The sequence below is a fragment of the Passer domesticus genome, chromosome 5 (assembly GCF_036417665.1).
Source record: "Passer domesticus isolate bPasDom1 chromosome 5, bPasDom1.hap1, whole genome shotgun sequence".
Lineage (NCBI taxonomy): Eukaryota > Metazoa > Chordata > Aves > Passeriformes > Passeridae > Passer > Passer domesticus.
In genome coordinates this window covers 22650329-22666727 of record NC_087478.1, presented here as the reverse complement: position 1 = coordinate 22666727, position 16399 = coordinate 22650329, and the positions used below count along the sequence as shown (strand labels likewise).

Genomic DNA, 16399 nt, shown 5'->3' with positions numbered 1-16399 from the left:
CAACCTTTTGCAAATTAACTTACTGTTTTTCCTGAACTGCTGTGAAGCATTCATTAACAGTGTCAGGTTTGGCTTCTGCAACTTCTGTAAACAAAGACTTATTTAAGATTCTTTTTTTAACAGTAACAACAACAAATCCTTCGTTCACATCAAATCTTGAACAGTAAATATAATGAGACTGTCCTTGTGATAGTGCTGGCTCTATTCTATACTTCTAACTATAAAAACACTCATCTCATATCCAATTCAGTAAGCATGTGCAGGCACCCTTCTGCAAATTGTTTCCAAAAATGTTTATGTGCATAATTGTTCTAAAAATATCTTTCTAATATGTGCAATACTTAAGTAAAATTCAACTATATTTAAAAGTGCATTTTCAGGATGCTTACTTGCAAATGTGCACAAGGTAACTACTAATATCCCCATACTTAATGCATAAATTTAGTCCTTGCAAGTACACTTAGAAAATACCACTAAATTTCAAAATCATGGCAGGAAAATGTATCATTTCTATTTAAATCAGTGCAAGAAAATAAAATCAAGTTAAAACTAAACATGCTTACATCTCTAGCATTACAGAGTGGGTTGAACTACCACACTCAGGTTCTACATCACAGCACAATGCCAATGCAACAGAGTTGATGCTCCAGACATCACTCAGAAGTTTGTAATTCTACAAATTATTAGTAAAAACAGTAGGCATAAGAGCCTGTAACTAATAAAAAGAGTATTACCCGAGCATTAAACAAAAAAAAAGAAAAAAAAAGAAAAAAAAGGGGAAAAACATGCATTGTGAGATCACATGCAAGTACTGAATGTCATCTTATAGAAGAAAATAGATGACCCATTTGAGTAACTCATCTGTTCATTGAGCACTCTTGAGGAACCTGCTGAGGAAAGGAGAACTAGGTGATGAAGATTTTTACAGATCTTGATAAAACAATGTCCTTTATCGCTTAGGAATCTATCCCCAAATTTACAGAAAACAATAACAATGATTAGACAAGAACAGGATAGGCTATAATAATAACTTGCAAATTTTTGAAGCCTGCAAATCTGACTCATATGAACAAGAAAAAATATAAAACTACGTGGCTATCTTGTCACCTACTGCTTTTTGGTTTCCAATTACAAATCTACTGCATACTCTGTCACAGCTACAGGTCCTTTAGGAAAAACTCACAGCAGAAGGAAGGCTGCATGCCAGAGATTACTTTAAAGAGAAAACAATATTGACTGGAGCTGCAGTTTCTTTCAGTTCCAAATAAAATTTGCTTTCAAACCCCTTATTTTTACAGGATATTTTTCCTGTAAATGCACCATACCTTGGGGGTAAAATCAAGTTCCTCTTCCTCAGAGGTATGCCAACTGTCATCGCTCCCCTCTTTCTCAGAGCTTCTTTAAAAGCAAAGCAAAATGAGTACCGTGTCTCTTAAGTCATTCCTCAGGTAAGTGTTATTATTTTAAAAGTCTCACCTTATTGAGTCTCCTTGGGAGAAGTCATCTATTGCTGTTTAAACATTAATCAACATGTTGAAATTAAATTTAGCATGTTAAAAATTAACCATTCAAAAATTCAACATTTTACATGGACAACTCTACACATCATAATAGAACAATGCTTTGGGTAGTAAATTTAGTACAAGGCGGCATAAATGACTGCACTTCCAGAACAAAATTGCATCTTCAAACAACACTGAATTAAAAAAAAAATAAAATAAAAAAAGGAAATAAAAAGACCAGAGCTATATCTCTTCTGGAGTCTTATACCTAGAAGTTTAAAAAACATAGAAACACCCCTAAACTTAAAAAAAAAGGCATAACATGAATATCCTATAGTAGTAAACAATTAACAAAATGGTGGTGGTTTAGCAAGACATTAAGAACTTCCAAAGTACTCATCTTACACACAAGTACACATCACATACAGAGATTCATTATTTTATGCAGCATTATGTATAACATTATGGTAGATATTACACTGTCTGCTGCTCTACCCAGTTTCAGGGGTTTTTTTGCAAAGGTAATGAAAATCAAAAAGCATAATCTAGCTCTAAAGCTCAAGTAGAAGAATCACCAACACTTCTGTACACTGCATCAAAAAGGGAATTCAGCAGACAAAAGTGGCAAACCCAGGGCACTCTATAGCACACCCCAAGCTTTCATCAGTGTTACAAACACGACTTGCACGTAGGATAATAGGATAAATCAGGTCAGAAGGAACCTCAGGAAGTCTCTTAGCCAGCCTTCTCAAAGCAGGCTCAGTTATGAGGTCAGATAAGGTTGTTCAGGGCTTTATCCAGTCTTGTGTTAAACACTTCCAAGGAGGGAGACTGTACAACCTCTGTTTTACTGTTCCCACATCCAATTTGAAACTATTTTGTTGCCATTTATGCCTCTTATATCTCTGCCTCCTGTCAATGTACCACTGGGAAGCACCTGGATTTGTCTTCTCACATATACTAGAAGCTGCTGCTAGGTCCTCTGCAAATTCACTACTCTAGGCTGAAAAATCCCAGCTTCCTCAACCTGTCCTCAAAGGGCAAATATTCCTGTCCCTGATGAACCTGATGGCTTTGCACTGAGCTTCCTCACTTTTGAAAGACAAATCTCTCTTGCACTGGAGGCTCAAATTACACCCAGAGCACTGGACATAATCCAGAGAGTGCCAAGCAGAGGTGGATAATCAATTTCCTCAATCTCTTGGCTATGCTGCTCTTAATACAACTCAGGACACTGTTGCCAGGGCACCCTGCTGCTGGCTCATTCTCAGCTCACTCTTCTGCCAAGACCCATCAGGCTTTCTCAGCAAGGCATCTCTCCTGCCAGGCAGTGCCAGCATGCTTTGTAGCAAGGGGTTGTTCTTTTCCATGTGCAGATTTTGCATTTGCCCTGGCTGAATTTTGCTAGACAGGCCTGAGAGTTCATTTACACAGTCTGGCAGAGTAAATGCCTCTGAATGACAGCACTACCCTGAAGTGCATCCACTGATCCTCCCAACAAGCTTGCAAACTGTTGAGAGTGCACTCTAGCACATCTCTGACCCACTGAAGAAACCTGACCTCTAGGAATCCAGCTTCAAGAGTGCTAGAACCTCTCAACTATCAACAGCTAAGATCATATAAAAGGGCTCTTCAATTCCCAAAACAGAAGGGGAAATAAACACAACTTCCAATAGTACCTATTTCAGTATTCCTCAAGTTCTTGATAATTAATTCTTGTCAACTATCATAACAACCAATCCAAAGTATTTGGCAGAATCATTAAGCGGAAAAGAAAACAAAGGCATATCATATGCCTGAAGACATCTCCTCCACTAGCATTAAATACAAAAGAGCATGGAAATTTTGTCTGTTCTAAAGACAGGGTACATGTAGAAATGTTGATGAGTAGATCTCCTGACCTGCACTGGGCTGATGGACAACGAAATACAGTGTGCATGTCATGAAGAGAAAGTCTAGAAGCTGAAACAAGGACAAGCTAACAGTTTAAAAATACAACACACTCTCTAATTTTTACTGTTTCTTTTTGCAAATACACAATATTTAAATAATAATAATTACCTGTACATACCACAGTTCCTGTTAACTCAATCAGCACCAGCAGTCTAACCTACCTGCTGATTTCCCAAGCTGAGTAAAAACATCTCCACCACTGCTCCAGTGTGGAGGTAGTCGGTTATCACGCCTGATGGATGACTTCAGTTATATTTTCAATTAGTACAGTTATAAGTAATCAAAAGAGCTGAGTAAGTTTTCTGAAATTTTGCTTCCAATTAATAGATTAGCTCAGTTGGGTAGAGCATGGTGCTAATAATACCAAGTTTGTGGGTTCCAATCCCTGTATAGGCCAGTCACTTAAGAGCTGGACTTGATGATCTTTGTGGATCCTTTCTAATTCCAAATATTCTGTCACTCTGTAAATAGTGACTTTAAGCAGTGATCAAGAACAAGTCACATTGTCCTTTAGAAGGCAAAAGAGAAAGTTCATGAGCTACCTCTCAGACAGAACTCTGATTACAGTAAAAATTGGATCTAGAAAAGCAGTCTCTGGGGATTGCTTGTTTCCACTTTAATTCAAGCCCATTTCCATTTCAGAGTAAAAGAAGGGCTTACTTAAAAAATTATTTACTATCATCGATGACACAAAGCAAACACTAAATTCAATAATAAAGAACAAAGGCAAAACATGCAAACAAACAAAAATCACACAAAGCCTGCTCTCAAATGTAGTTCATAAAACCAGTACCATCAAAATAGGAGCCTCCAGGATAATAAACATCATAGATGTGTTGATATCTGTATACTGCACAACATGTTTCATATTTTAAATGCTACTGTATAAAATACCTTTCCTTGATTTTCCTGTTCTTGATGTCTGGTTAGGAGATTGTTGCATTCCTATATCCATTTAGGAAAAGGCGTGGAAAGGACAGATGGAACAATGACATCAGAATAAACTGGAATTTCCAGAAACTTGGAAAACATAAGCAGTACATCAAAACAGCTACAGCAATGGGAGAACATACTGTGACTATCAGCCTATTCTACAGTCAGAAGTGCTGGAAACAACTCAACCAGAGTCTAAAGAACTCTGCTTTCAAGGGACAGTGTCAAACAGTAACTTAAAGTACTTGCTCCATGTAGAACATCCATATTTCAGTATTTTGAAACACTGAAACATATTATCGAAAATATACTCTCCTGATAATTTTGTATTTCCCTCAACTTGACTACTTGTCTAGCAGAGATGCTAATTAAATTCCTTCATGGTTGTACAGTGCCTTACGCATACAGCACACACAGGTCCTTATTCTAAGGAAGATCTCAAAAATCCGTATGTGTCAAGAACCAAACTTTGGAGACTATCCAGAAGCTTCAAGGAAATCTTGGCTCCCTGTACTCAGACCAGCATGCAACTTTGAGACGTTATGTTATTTACACACACTCGTCTTAAGTTACAGTTTTAGCACGTTTGTTATCCCTCATTAAAAAAGGAACACAGTAACTTGTTGCCTTAAATCAGCTCATCTTAATCTTAAAAGTTGTGTCAGCTGGTGCCTGATATAAACACAGGCCACTTCTACCTCAGTTGGAAGAGTCCTGCTTATATTCATTTGACCATGCTGAACCACTCAGACAGGACAAGAGGGCAGTATGTTCCCCAGGACTATGGAGCAGGCCACAACCGGACTGAAATGGGTGCGTTGACTGGTGTATTTGTGTGTGTACATGTCTGTGTGTTGGGAAGCACAAATTCAGAATATAAACCATTGTGCATCTGCTCTACCCATCCCACTTAGTAAAATGCAAGAATTCATTCTGTTATTGCAGCTGACACCAAATTTCTTCATGATGCAGCATTTATCTCAGAACAGAAGGGAGTCCTGCTTCTATAGATTTTACCACAGGGAACGAATGTGGCAAAATTACTTGTATCAAAGCAAGATACATTTAAAGAGTTAAGAAAGGACTGCATGATAGTTTCTCACCTCTTCTATATTTCTCAGCTTTCTGAAGAGATAATACAGGACAGCTTTTACTGAACTTGGGAGATAGAAATCACTGAATTCTTTTCAAAGAGCTCTGTGATGGAAACCCAACAGTTTCCATAGGGACCCAGGAACAAGAAAGGAACAACACATCACACAGTAAATATTCATATAAACAAAAGCCAACTTTTGAAGTAGGCTGAATTGCTCACTAAAGGAGAGTATTTTGAAATATATTCAACAAGTGCAAAATTAGCAAAAGGAACAAAGACAACACTGAGGATTCCAGAAAAATTGTACAGAAGAGCAACAGAAACAAAAATAATTCCAAAATATGTTTCTCTGTTCTCCTGAGATCATTCCAACTTCTCTCTAACAGAGGCTTCAAAGTCTGTTACTGCAGCATATTAGAAGGACTCTCATGCTGCAGGACCTGTACTTTTTCTGTGCAAGTTAGAGACTGCATAATTAATGCAGGTAAATATTCTCTTTATGTTACTAATCTCTAAGAGACAGTAACAGTGTGCACTGTTTGGGCAAAAGATTGCATTCCTGCAATCTATCAAGCAACTTTCCAAATCTCTGACCAGGTGAAATCAAGTGTTCCTAAGTCAAAGCAACAAAGCCTGTCTCTAAATTAAACTCCTGTATCTAGGAAAGGTCAGTGAGGAAAAATATCCCATATTTTGCTCATTTTTCTAGACATTTAAAAATGGTCTAAGGAACTGTATTTAAATGAATAATGAATTGTGTTTGAGCAGTGTCTTCTGCCCATTTGCCACATAGTTCCAAAGAAACACCTTTAAAAATTCAGAAAGAATAAAATCTCCCACTTGTAGGGCTTGAAATGTAAAGTACAAGACACACTATTTCATTTATACTAAGGTATTCAAAGATTCCTCTAGTAGTCTGAGCTCATAACCATAGACTGAATTTTTAAAACTCACTGAAGGAGTTAAATTGCCTTGTGATCAAAAAAAAAACCAATTGTTTTTCTGGATCACAAAGTAATAATTCTTTTCTAAAAAAAAAATAAATCATAATTACTGAAAGTAGAAGAAAAGCATTATTTGTGTTGTAAATCAAACTATGCTCTAGCCAATACAGCATTCATGGACACTGCAATGTTATTGCCAGCAAAGTTACTTTTCCAATATTGCTAAGTATGTCTCTACAACACCTGCATGGAAAGTCATAACTGATTTTGAGAAACAGGACATGCAAGAAAGACCTTAGTGCAGATGGAACTATTAACGTTAAAATGAAGACACAAACTCCATGAAAACTAACAAGACACATACCTTTTCTGCTCATTTCTCTGTTGCTTCCCAAGTACAGAAAGAGGAACAACTACTCAGGTGGAACCCACTGCTTTTGTAATTGGATTTTCACAATCTCAGTTGCCATCTCTAGGCAGAAGTACACACTTGAAAAGTAAACACTTTTGCCTAGTGCCTTTCCTATCCTCCTCTCTCTCTCTAGGAAAACCCAAATAGGTGGACAATCTGACAGATAGAAAGTAACAACCCCAAGAAGTGAACACAGAATGCAAATCAAATGCTTTCACAGCCTGACAAGCAGCACTTCCAACTACCACCAAATAAGCACATTCACAAAGCTTGTGCTACTCCATCTGATGCCTCCACTAAAGCCAGCAGTAAGCACTAACAACACAAACCCACTAAGGAAAAGCCACACTGATTGTCCTTGTGAGCTCCTCCATGGTGAAGGCTCTTACCTCCTCTGTCCACAGCCGGTGCACCCAATGTAAAGCCAGCAGCTGCTGCCCTGTGTGGAGTGCCAAGTGCTGTGGTGCCTCGTGCACCACCACCTGTAGAAGCTTCTCCTGTGTTTTCCCAGTCTGCATATTCTGCCAGTTGTTTGCTAAGACTGTACAGAAAAAGAGAAGAAATGCATTAGGTAAAAAATATTCCCATACTTGCATATACCACTTAATAGAAGAGTTAACAGCCACTTCTTATCCAACCTATTCTTATCCTATCTTCACTCTATCCATAGCCATATAGATTTATGTACCCATATGCACTTACTGCATGACTATTGCACAGTTCAATATTCACTACAGTCATGTTCACTCTACAGTCATATTCAAATGTATGAAGGTATTAACTCCTGCTTGGTACCTGTCAAGTTTCACCTCTGGATAACTGTAGGATACAGACAAATTTTAGAGTTTATAGTGAGCAAATGTGAGCTTAGCCATAAAACTTGAAATCTAACAGAGAACTCTGGGTAAAAATTTTCCTCAACTTCCAAGTTAACACTAGACACTGGAATGTAAAGAAGACAGGAGACGGGAGAAATGACCACAAGTTGTGCTGGGGAAGGATAAACTGCATATTAGGAAAAATTACTTCAGTGAAAGAGTCGTCAGGCATTACAACAGACTGACCAGTGAAGCTGCTGAGTCACCAGGCCTGGAGGTATTTGAAAGACCTTGTAGATTGGCACTTAGGGATGTGGTTTAGTGGTGGGCTTGGCAGTGTTAGGTTGATTCTTTAGAGAGGCCTTTTCCAATTTAAATGATTCTATGAAGACATCACTGAGGACACCCTTAGACAAGTCTCAGCACATCATTAAACCTTGGTGCTGTTATCAAATATTATCAAAAACCACACTGATAACTGACAACTTACTCTGGTGATACAGTTTAAATTTACCTAGAATATCCATGAATAACAGCATAATCCTCTGCTGTCCATCCGTTAGTGTCTTTATGGGAAACATCAGCACCATACCGAAGAAGAACCTTTATCACATTAAGCTCTCCACCAGAAGCAGCAGTCATAAGCGGGGTTCTGAAGGATCCAAGAAATACGATATGAAATAGACTGCTTTACACTCACCATAAATAGTTTTGTTTCTGTTCACCCTCAAAAAAGCATACTCTCCTTTACTTTAAAATGAAGAAAAGGAAAGAAAAAGCATTTTTCATTAAGATAAACAATAAAATTGGAGAAGGTCTCAAAACAATTAAATGTTTAATATAAAAAAATGCTTCCACACAGACAACACTTAGAAACTCTACTACTATGCAGGAGATGGCTTTTCAATCTGAGGGAATGTCACTGAGCTAGTGACAGGCTTCCTGCCAGAAAGGCCATCACAGACAGTAACATTCTGCAATCCTCAATGTGGAAAGCATTGAACGAGATATGACAGCAAGCCACTGAGGTATGACCATCTTTCACAAGCCACACAGAAGTAACTGCGTCTGTGTGGCTCCTTGTTTTGTGTTTTTTTCAAACCTCATTCCCATGCCTCCCTCAAGCCAAGCCGAAGAATATTAAAGAGACCCATGTAAAGTTTTGACAGCCCCTGACCTTTCACATTGATCTCGAGCATGCACGTCAGCTCCTTTTTTAAGGAGAAACTCCATTATTTCTTCATGATGTTCGGAGACAGCAAGAATAAGAGGGGTACATCCCTCCTGAAAGCGCAGATAAAGTTAAAAATCAAAATTAAAACAAACAAACAAAAGTGTAAGAAAAATATGAATGCAACTTTTGGAAAGCACTTTATTAACAAATATAAAAATTTACCTTATTTTGGGCATCAATATGAGCATCATGCTGAAGTAACAGCCCTGCTACAGCAGTACTACCAGACAGGACGGCCAGGTGAAGGGCAGTGTTGCCATCAGCATCTGCCAGATTTGGGTCAGCACCATGTTCCAGCAGAATAGCCACACATTTTTCTTGCTGGCATTGTACTGCCTGGAAACAAAATACAAAAACTTTAGCATTTACAGTTTCACTTTGCTGCAATTCCTCCATCTTCCCAATACTGGGAATTAAAAGCATCTTCAAAGATTGACTAACATATGCCCGTTCCACAACAATCACAATATGCATGATTTTACAAAGGTCTACATAAAGAATCCTGAAAAATATATCATTTAGTTAGAAATCAGTAAGTCTCACTTGCAAGAACATACCACAGTCCACGTACCTTCATCAGTGGTGATCTGTTATCATTGTCAAAAAGATTTAGCTTACACTTGTTTTCTACTAGAAATGTAACTACATCCACATGGCCATTTGCACAAGCAAGATGCAGAGCTGTCCTAAAAATTAAATAAATTGAATTAGCACAGACAGGGATAATTTCAGGGTTTTTTTTATAAACAGATATGACCACAAGTTTCACTTTGCAAATCTCAAACTTAAGAACCCATTCCATTAGCTGCACAGGAGCTGCACACCAAATGCGTGGGACTTGCTAGCAAAAACCCTCCACAGCTTCTGCTTAGTAAGGGAACATTTCCCAACAGAACAGAATCTGCAGAAATTCCTGTGCCCAGGCATTGGGTATTGTCCTCTGCAGTGTGGGACTACACACATGGCACAGCAACAGAGACAAAGCCAGGGAATCTGAGGACTATGACAAATCAACTTCTAAGTTTTTCTTTGATCATTCATGGGCCAGAAGTGTATTGAAAATGTCAGAGATCGGTTGATTCCAAGAATATTAGAGCTTCCCCTCACTTTGAGAATTTTTCCTTTTCCTCTAGCTTTTTTACTACTGAAGCAAAACCAAGACCACATTTGCATCCAAGAGCCTCTAACAACATACAGCAAAACAAAGAGCAGAACACTCTGATCCTGACTACAGGAAAGTAGCTTTTGACTTTCCTGTAATGTTTAACTATCACAGTCATAAAAAGACTACTACAGATTAAGTCCTCTCCACAATACATAACCAGCACAGGAAGACTGAACTTTCTTCTTCAATTTAAAGCCTTGCCAGAAGGAAAAGCAGTCCTTAGGTGTCATGTCAATTAACCAGTCTACTTGCACACAAAGACACAAGCACCGAGGAAGTTCTTGCATGTGTTTCCTCCTACAAATCTAGTAGGTGTTTTTAGGGCAATAAAACTAAATGAACTTTATTGCTGCCAGAAGTTCAGCCTAGGAAACTGAACTATTCTGCTAAAACCAGCCCCTCTTTGGTATATCACAAAGGGTTTGACTCCGAGCCTTTCCAAAAAAGGTGATTCCCTTTTGTTTATGATAGATCACTAGGAACTGTGCTGCAACCCAGGGCTTCTCCTTAAGGTAGGACTGTTAAGTGCTTGCTGTGCTTGACTCAAACCCCCACACAACACCTGCCAGAAAGCAACAGCTTCTCCTGCAAGATACTGACCAGATATTCCAGTCCAAGGTGCTGATCAGCTGCACCAAAGCCTCAGAGGAAAAACTAACTGCCACCTAAAACCACACTGTGGCTTAGGCTGCCACATCACACTCAGAAAAGGCAACTATGCGTGCAGTATCAATAAACAACACGTTTATTCTGCATTATAAATCCTTCCTAAACTGCAGTGTCCAACTTTCTTTATGTTGCTCCCAGCTGAAGCAGCGCATCCTTTGGGCTCAACTCCTGAACCTGCACGCTGAGCCCTCAGAGGTGCATAGAGATGGGGCGATTACACTCAGACCTCACACCCTGGCTAGAGAATGGCCATAAGGCTTCTCTTGCAAGTCTCCTCTGCCAGGCTAAGAGCTCGCCTCCACCCCTGCCCTCCTGGGCAAGGACACAGGAGTCCGGGAATGAGGGCACTGAGGAGGCCGGGTCAAAAACAGTAAGGCGACGGCTGGCCGGGTCCAAGGGGTGTTTGGCAGCCCAAGCCAAGGGCTGCACTCCCACTCCTCACAGCGGCGCTGCCGGTCGGCTCCTGCCGGGGAGCTCCCGGGGCTCCCACAGCTGCAGCCGGGGCTGCCGAGACCGCCCCGCGGCTCCCGCCCTTACCGCTCCGCCTTGTCCCGCCCGTCGATGCTGTATTTCCTCAGTCCCTGCCGCACCTGGGCCAGGTCGCCGCCGGCGGCCGCGCGGTGTAGCTTGCCCAGGTCCTTCTGCCGAAGCTCGTAGGCACCGGCGGAGCAGGGAAGGGAGCCGCTGCCGGGCGGCGGCTGTTCCTTCCTCTTCCTCCCGAACCCGAAGATCCTCTTCATCCCGCAGCAGGAACGCCGGCACGGTCCCGTCTAAGGAGAGTGACGGCGGGAAGCACTGGCGGGCTGTATTGTGCCTCAAGCAGGGACAGGGGAGGGGAGCCCCGGCAGCGAGCTCGACTCGATGCGGCTCCAGCGGAGCGAACCTCGGGGCGGCGGCAGCCCCAGGCACAGCCCGCTGCCCCCGGCAGCCCCGTCCCACCGCTCCGCGCACGGCCAGCTCCGCGCAGGCGCGGGCGGGCTGGCGCAGGCGCGGCCGCGGGAGGCGGGGAGTCAGGGACGGAGCGGTGCTCGATGGAATTAGTGTCCCCGGGCACTCGGGGCTGCGTGGGTGCCGCTAACGGGCTTGGGTGAAAAGAACAGACAGCAAGGATTAATGCAAGAGGAAAGGGGATGGAGCAGAGCTTCAGACATCATCTGCTTACGTGCCTGACCAGATGCTGAGGAATACGTCTGGTCCAGGTAGCTGGGATCGCAAGCTGCCGATTGAAATCTAGGTTAAGCTTTGGGTGGGAGCCTGAGACAAGAGGCCGTGAGCTGCCAGCCTTCGGGATATCCAAGGGCGCGAAGATGGGAGATGCTGGTCAGGTGAACAGACTCTGGGAAACACAGCAGGAGCCTGGAATTGCCTCTTTGGGTAACAAAGGAGATGAAGACCGGTGACGCCAGCGAAGTCCTTGAGCATGGAGAGTGGGACAAGAGCCCATGGCTCGGGCGGAAGAGCGAGACTGGCTCAGGGGGCCCCTGTGAGGCTGCAGAAGCCCAGAGGTTCTTTGTGTAGGTGCTCTGCTCAGAGGCACCAGCTCGAGCTGTGTCTGTGTCACTGCACAGGAATAAACTGCTCTATGGAACGAGGTATCTGAGACTCTGCTGTGGGAGGCCGGGGTCGAGCCGGTGAGGGAGCCTGGTGTGACCGTGTGAGAGTGGCGGGGTGCGGGGAGATGCGTCAGGCCTCGCCTCAGCAGAGCCTTTGGCCCTGTGACACCTTTGGGCTGTGGGACTCAGAGTTCTGTGGATGGCCAGACTGGAAGTTTCCCTAACAGCCATGGCACACTCAGAAAGTTACTTTCTGATAAGTGTGGCTAAGTTGGCACTGACACAGGAATACAAACATGGCAGATGGCCTGTATAAAAACGTAGTACAGAAAGCAAAATATTTGGTAAGTTTGGAATAATTATTAATATTGTCCTGTTACAGTGATGCCACTGGGTAGTTCAGATGCCATATAATTGGGACATGATGCCATGGTACAGTTTACCCTAGGGTGTTTGGCTAATGGAACACCTTGCCAAAACAATTTTTCTTATCTTTAGAAACTCCTTTTTGCATGTGAATTTCTGAAAAACAAATGGCAAACAAAACCTAATTCAAAGAGGAATACATTTCACTATGATAAACAGTAAAAATATTTATTGCAACTGGACAAGGATATAGTAACACTTTGTACGGAGGTGATTCAGCCCTTTGAAATATTTTCTTTTCCTTCATCACTAAGAATGGTACATATATTAAAATCTTTATTTTCCTTTCCAGAATGAATCTTCACAGCTTTATCAAATATTTGCTACTGACAATATTCTCTTGTACTGCAGTGACTGATGTACAGACACTTTCATTAGCTGATTCTCAGTGTATTAGCAGTGTTCTGTTTTTTCAGACCTGAACTCTAGAAAAAAGCCAAAATAATAATAATAATTGTAAAAAGATGTAAAAATACTCTTTTGCTGAAACTGCAGCTAAGTAGATTGAGGTTGCAAAACCTAAATTTCTATGAGTATTAGGAAATAACTACTAGTAACCATTTTGAGAGTGTCTCTATAATCAGTCTGACCATTTAATAGAAAAATTGAGAGCAAAATGCATTTTTAACTGGATATATTTTTTTTCTTTCCAGCCATCTTAGAAGAAAGGCAAGTTTTTATTTACAAGATGGCAACATGGGATAAACATGAGTCATCTCTGTGCTCTTCAGGAGAAAGAATCTCATCTTTTCAACTGGACACATGCTCAGCCGCAAAATAATTTTGTTTGTATAGGTTACTCCCCAGCTAAGACCAGGAAACCCTAATTCTATGTCAAGTATTTCAGAATGGTATCAATAAAAAACCATGTGATTACAATGCCAGCTTCAGTTGATGACTGGGATAGCTGAATGGACTAAAATTTGGTTTCATTGCTTTTGAAGATAAGAGGATGCTGATGGGTCATGGAGTCATATGGGTACAACAGGAACTGTTCATTCCTTACTAGTCAAGAAAGATGCAAAAGAAATAGCTAGTCTGTCACTAAAGCAACTGTCAGTTGTTTGTATCAATCTTTGTTCATACTGTTTCTTTAATCATTATGGCTCAGGGTGTTGTTGAAAATATCAACATGTATGTTTTTAGTTTTGATTCATTTCTATTTTAAATTTAATTTTTATCCTTCCTTTTTGGGTTTAGGTTTGAGGGGTTTTTTAAATTTTGGTATTTCCTATTCTGTTGCTTTTCCTGTTCCGTGTTCTCTATGCTTAGCTGTAGTTATCAGTATCATGTAATAGCAGTTGTTTCTTTTCCTGTCTACATGAAATGTTTCATTCCTGTTCCTGAATTCTTGTTTCATTACAAGACTTATGTACCACAGGGAGATTTCCAAATAGGGCTTAAGTGTGACTTAAGTGTTGCATAAGCACTGGTATTTGGATTAGTCTGCTATAGGTACACCTTTCCTTCAACACGATTCACTGTAGCTGGGTAATTTAGTTCACAATCTTTGTACAGCTGAGGTATAAAATGGCAGTCTGAAATTCCCCTTTGCCAATACAGCTAATTCCCCTATTAAACCACCTGGGGAATTTTGACTACCAGGAAGGAAAAGTCTCAGTAAAGACTTGGGCTGATAACAATATGCTGCTAAGAATCTGGTTTAGTACACCTGCTTTGCAACTGCTGTATTTATAGAAGTGGTACAGCTTAGAAAAGCTGCCTGGGAGGATTGCATGTCTCAGTAATGCCGACTCTGAGGCTTTGTAGGGAGCAGGATAGTTAGAACACATCCTGCAGACCATGACTTCAGCAGCTTTGCTGTAAGGGCCAAGCTGCAGCTGTGGGGGTGCCCTTGGTGCGCTGCCTCTGGAGCCTTCTGGAGTCATTGGATAGTTGCTGAGTCCAGTGGAGCAGTTTTATTTGCTCCCAGTCCAGCCTGACACACCATATCCCATGCACATGGTGGATTAACAGCTAGCTTTCCATTCAGAATGTAGAAGGGATTTCTTTTGGCTTCCTCTAAGTGATGAATAAGAAATTTTCTTTTCAATACAGTAAAAGAGTTACTGTATGACATTGGCTCAGTTGGTCAGAGAGTGGTGCTAACACCACCAAGGTTATGGGTTCAATCCTTTTTGGGCCGTTCACTTAAGAGTTGTATTTGATGATCCATCCTTGTGGGTCCCTTCCAACTCAGAATCTTCTATGATACTATGAGTCAGAAGAGGCTTACTAGCATATTCAGAACCACACAAATTCACTGGCTCACACTTTCTGGGCTACCAATATACAGTTATCATGGAAATGAACTCTCTTATTGTGGGGTCAGGTTGGTCACAATTGGATTTGTTAGGTTTGGCTCAGTTTAGTTGAGAAAAATAATAAAAAAGACAAAGGTCTTATTTTGCAAACTACTTGGAAATTATAAACCATAAGAAAGGGAGAAATGTCTGCTGACCATAGGACTGCAATGTACTGAGAACTTATTTCAACTCCTGAATGCTGTGGCTTAACCCCAGACCCAAACTGAGGTACCACACCTCAGAGTGATCACTACCCCTTGCATACACACCACCACCCCCGCAACCCAGTGGGATGGGGAAGAGAATTAGAAAAAGTAACAAAAATACCCTGACTTGTGCGTTCAGAGGAGAACAGTTTAATAATTGATACAAACAAAAAAGGTAAGAAATATAATTTCTAAAAAAGGAAAAACTAAATCCATAAGAAACAAGTGATCCACAATACAGTTGCTCACCTCCCACTGATTGATGCCCATCCTGTCTAACTTGACTCAGTTTCTATGATGTGGAATATCCTTTTGGCCAGTTTGGGTAAGCTGTCCTAGCTTTTTCTCCTCCCAGCTTTTTCTGCATCTCCCCCCTGGTTAAGACATGAGACATTGAAAACTCCCTGACTTCTGATAAGCACTGCTCAGCAACAGCCAAAACATCATTGTGTTATTGTGCTGGTTTGGGCTGTGGTAGAGTTAATTTTGTTCACAGTGACTGGTATGGGGCTGTTTTGGATTTGTTCTGAACATAGTGATGATAGCGTCAAGGTGTTTTTGCTATTGTTGAGCAGTGCTGTTGGGTCCTAAGAGTGCAGTCCTAGGCCACCAACTCTAGGATAGCCACAAAATGTCAGGTCCTGAGAGCATAGTGCTGGACTGCCTACCCAGGCAGACAATATTTGGGATAGCCCTGGGCTAAATTAGGCAGAACAATGCCAAACAATCAAGTAGAAAGTTTTATTCATGGCAGCAATGATGGCAGAGCTAATCTTAATTGCCAATCTTACTCATTCTGAAAAGTGCTGAATGTTCAGAATACAACTGCATTAAGAGTGTGCATTCCTCTTCAATGAACAGTCTGTCAGTGATTCCAGTGATGGCAATGAAATAATTTGAGCTAAAATGCTTTGTAGGGTTAGACCTATGTTTGGGTTTGGTGCATCTGTGCAATGAACTTAATGCATCAATTATTCCGAGTCTGCAGTGCAAATATCTGCCCTGCCCAGATCTGTGCTTGAGTACAGAAAATATGTGAGAAACACATCTTGATAGAGAGGTATGTGAGCTTTCATTCTTCCAGCAGTGAACAACTACACAAATAAAAGAGTAGGCAGAAGGTTAATGACTGTTGCCATCTTGTTGCAAAGGTTTCATACCTTCTTGGAGATTTCTCAGGGG

The 16399-nt window shown here is 41.1% G+C and overlaps 1 protein-coding gene and 1 long non-coding RNA gene across 10 annotated transcripts in view; one reads left to right on the top strand and one right to left on the bottom strand.

The window, feature by feature from the left end:
* Positions 1–11638, bottom strand: part of ANKRD26 (ankyrin repeat domain containing 26) — a 47215-nt gene extending 35577 nt beyond the window's left edge. For 6 of the 9 annotated variants that reach the window (XR_010363563.1, XM_064422306.1, XM_064422312.1 and 3 more), the window contains exons 1-10: positions 11264–11638; positions 9464–9578; positions 9055–9228; positions 8836–8942; positions 8173–8310; positions 7230–7381; positions 4350–4400; positions 1477–1510; positions 1326–1398; positions 24–84 (exon numbers count right to left, since the gene is read on the bottom strand). Coding sequence is in view for 8 of the 9 variants with exons in the window: in XM_064422306.1 (XP_064278376.1) it covers positions 24–84; positions 1326–1398; positions 1477–1510; positions 4350–4400; positions 7230–7381; positions 8173–8310; positions 8836–8942; positions 9055–9228; positions 9464–9578; positions 11264–11466 (1108 nt within the window). In the remaining variant the exon portion in view is untranslated. The remainder of the gene's footprint in view (positions 1–23; positions 85–1325; positions 1399–1476; positions 1511–4349; positions 4401–7229; positions 7382–8172; positions 8311–8835; positions 8943–9054; positions 9229–9463; positions 9579–11263) is intronic. The other 3 variants (XM_064422307.1, XM_064422309.1, XM_064422310.1) reach the window with 3 other exon arrangements.
* A 101-nt stretch (positions 11639–11739) lies between these two features.
* LOC135301831 (uncharacterized) lies at positions 11740–14046 on the top strand. The gene is made up of 2 exons (XR_010363564.1): positions 11740–12623; positions 13359–14046. It is a non-coding gene; the product is annotated as an uncharacterized LOC135301831 (long non-coding RNA).
* The last annotated feature ends 2353 nt before the right edge of the window (positions 14047–16399 follow it).